The sequence below is a fragment of the Pteropus vampyrus genome, unplaced genomic scaffold (assembly GCF_000151845.1).
Source record: "Pteropus vampyrus isolate Shadow unplaced genomic scaffold, Pvam_2.0 Scaffold67, whole genome shotgun sequence".
Lineage (NCBI taxonomy): Eukaryota > Metazoa > Chordata > Mammalia > Chiroptera > Pteropodidae > Pteropus > Pteropus vampyrus.
Window position 1 is genome coordinate 3,354,030 of NW_011888848.1, and position 2,396 is coordinate 3,356,425.

At 32.2% G+C, this 2,396-nt stretch overlaps 1 protein-coding gene across 2 annotated transcripts in view; it reads left to right on the plus strand.

Annotated features, from left to right (window-relative positions):
- Positions 1 to 2,396, plus strand: part of TBCK (TBC1 domain containing kinase) — a 157,148-nt gene that overhangs the window by 85,236 nt on the left and 69,516 nt on the right. For both annotated transcript variants that reach the window (XM_011361472.2, XM_011361471.2), the window contains exons 21-22: positions 554 to 590; positions 1,573 to 1,734. In XM_011361472.2, the coding sequence (XP_011359774.1) occupies positions 554 to 590; positions 1,573 to 1,734 (199 nt within the window). The remainder of the gene's footprint in view (positions 1 to 553; positions 591 to 1,572; positions 1,735 to 2,396) is intronic.

Sequence of the window (2,396 nt, forward strand, 5' to 3'; positions counted from 1 at the left end):
CACAGCAAACTTGGGAAAATAAATTTGTTACTCAGCTAAAGGACCAAATTATTTCATTTTTTGATCTTACTGCTTTTAGTCTGTTATGAAGCTTCCTACTCAGAAAGAATATGCTTCATTACACCTTTTTTGAGACATTTTGGACATTTATTAAGTATCATCTAGTCTCAAAAATACTCATTAAGGGTAACCCAGCATTAATGAGGACCACTTTAAATCTCAAGAATATTTTTATACGATCTGAAAATTACACTCTTAAAATTAACATGCTAATGTTGTATTTGGACTAGGCATAGTCTCGAGTGTATCTTTTGCTAAAATGAAGACATTCTGTTGAATAACCCTTGTCGTCTACAGCATTTGTAATAGATATTATCACTTAATAGAGTATATATGGTAATAATTATAATATTCTCTTATATTTTAAACAATGTAGTAGACCTAAGTGTAGAACTTTCTTTACCATTCAGTTTATTGATAATCATTCTAATTATCTCTTTTATCTCCCCTCTATCCATCCATCCTCTGTACCCCTTTCTTTTTCCACTCATAGCTCTATGCCATTCCTTGGTTTCTCACCATGTTTACTCGTAAGTATCATTTTCCCTTTCCTTTTGATACTGTGTTAGCAAAAGGACAGCTCCATTCTTCCCCAGTATATTATATTTACAATAGCATCAGCAGATTTAATTACATAAGCATTCTTATGTAATTCTAATGTAAGAGAGTTGAATAGAAAAGAATTTCAATTGTGCTGACTGCTGAATATTAAAAAGAGTATTGTACAGGATGAAAACCTTTTTTACATGTTGTGGCATTCATAAAATCTCTGCCCTCTATTGAAAAAGAAATTAACAGGAACTATAGTAGTTACATAAAGTTTTGGAAGGTAACGTTTACAACCAAATCAGGCTTAATTTTTAGAGATTTTCTAATAACTAATACTTTTGTTATTTCCTAAACTAGAATTCCTCTAGAAATTAAACAGATACGTGAATGTGTAATACTTCAGTCAGTTACAAATATTAATACAGTGCTTGTTCTGCTTAAATATAAACACATGCTAAATAGAATACAATATTTGAAGTAGATCGATATGCATCGGCCTGGAAAGATATCTACAGTATTGTTAAATGAAAAAAAAAAGTTTCGAAAAATAGAAAATTGCTAATTGGATTTTTTACGTGAATTTAATAAAATAATTATTCGAAGTGCATAATAGAAGTACAATAATGCTGAATCTAAAACAGTACTAAAGTTCTTCTAGACAAATAAACTTAGAATAATGTAACTGGAAAATTCTAGGAAGAAATGTAATGTATGGAACATCTATACCAAGATTTATAACAAAGGTTAGAAAAGTCATCTATTTGACCAAGCTGATTATCAGTTTGCAATAAATTTACAAAGCCAAATAAATGTTTTATAAAAACAATTTGGTTGCATTTGTTTTTAAATAATGGTTTTGACCAGAAGGTAATTGTCATGTGTCTAGTAAAGCAGTTTGTTATTGTTTAAATTTTTGTTATTTTATTTTTTATTATAATTTATTTATATTTTGTCGTTTTACAGATGTATTTCCACTGCACAAAATTTTTCACCTCTGGGATACCTTGCTACTTGGGAATTCCTCTTTTCCATTCTGTATCGGAGTAGCAATTCTTCAGCAGCTACGGGACCGGCTTTTGGCTAATGGCTTTAATGAGTGCATTCTTCTCTTCTCGGATTTACCAGGTATAGATGTAAATGGAATCACTAAATTAAATTTAATTAGAAGATAATGAGACATTCTTATAACAGTTTGTACAAATAATCATCCAAGCCCTCAGAATCTCTTCTGTTTGAGCCTCATCATCCCTCTCTGGGATTCTCTCCCTTGAATACTGCCTCTTCTGCTGGCCCAGCATTGTAGATACAAAACAGGATCATTCTAGCTCACTATGGTTCACTCTCATGTCAGTGATGCCACCAAAAGAGTTTAAGAGCTGATGGCCTTGCCATATTTGCTTTTTTTGCTTAGGACAGATCTATTAATCTTCAGCTGATAGACAGAAAATAAAAGCCAGTTGGGAGGATGTTTGAGAATCTATGTTCATTCAGAGTTTTAATTGACATGGAACTTTACTCTCTCCTATCCATAGCTTCTTGCTAACAATTTGACAGTTTGAGAAAAGGAAACACTATCCTCTTGGGAGGGCAAATCACACTCCAGGAAAACCACATCATGCAGTGCAGGGTAGTAAGTCAGGCTAAATATTGTATTCACAAGTGAGGAATTTGTAAATCTAGGAGTCGAATGCTTCAGATAGAAATATGGAATGCAACTATGATCTAAGCTTTGACGCTGTGGTTGAAAAGATGAAAGTAACATGGTTACCTAGGATATAACAATCTAT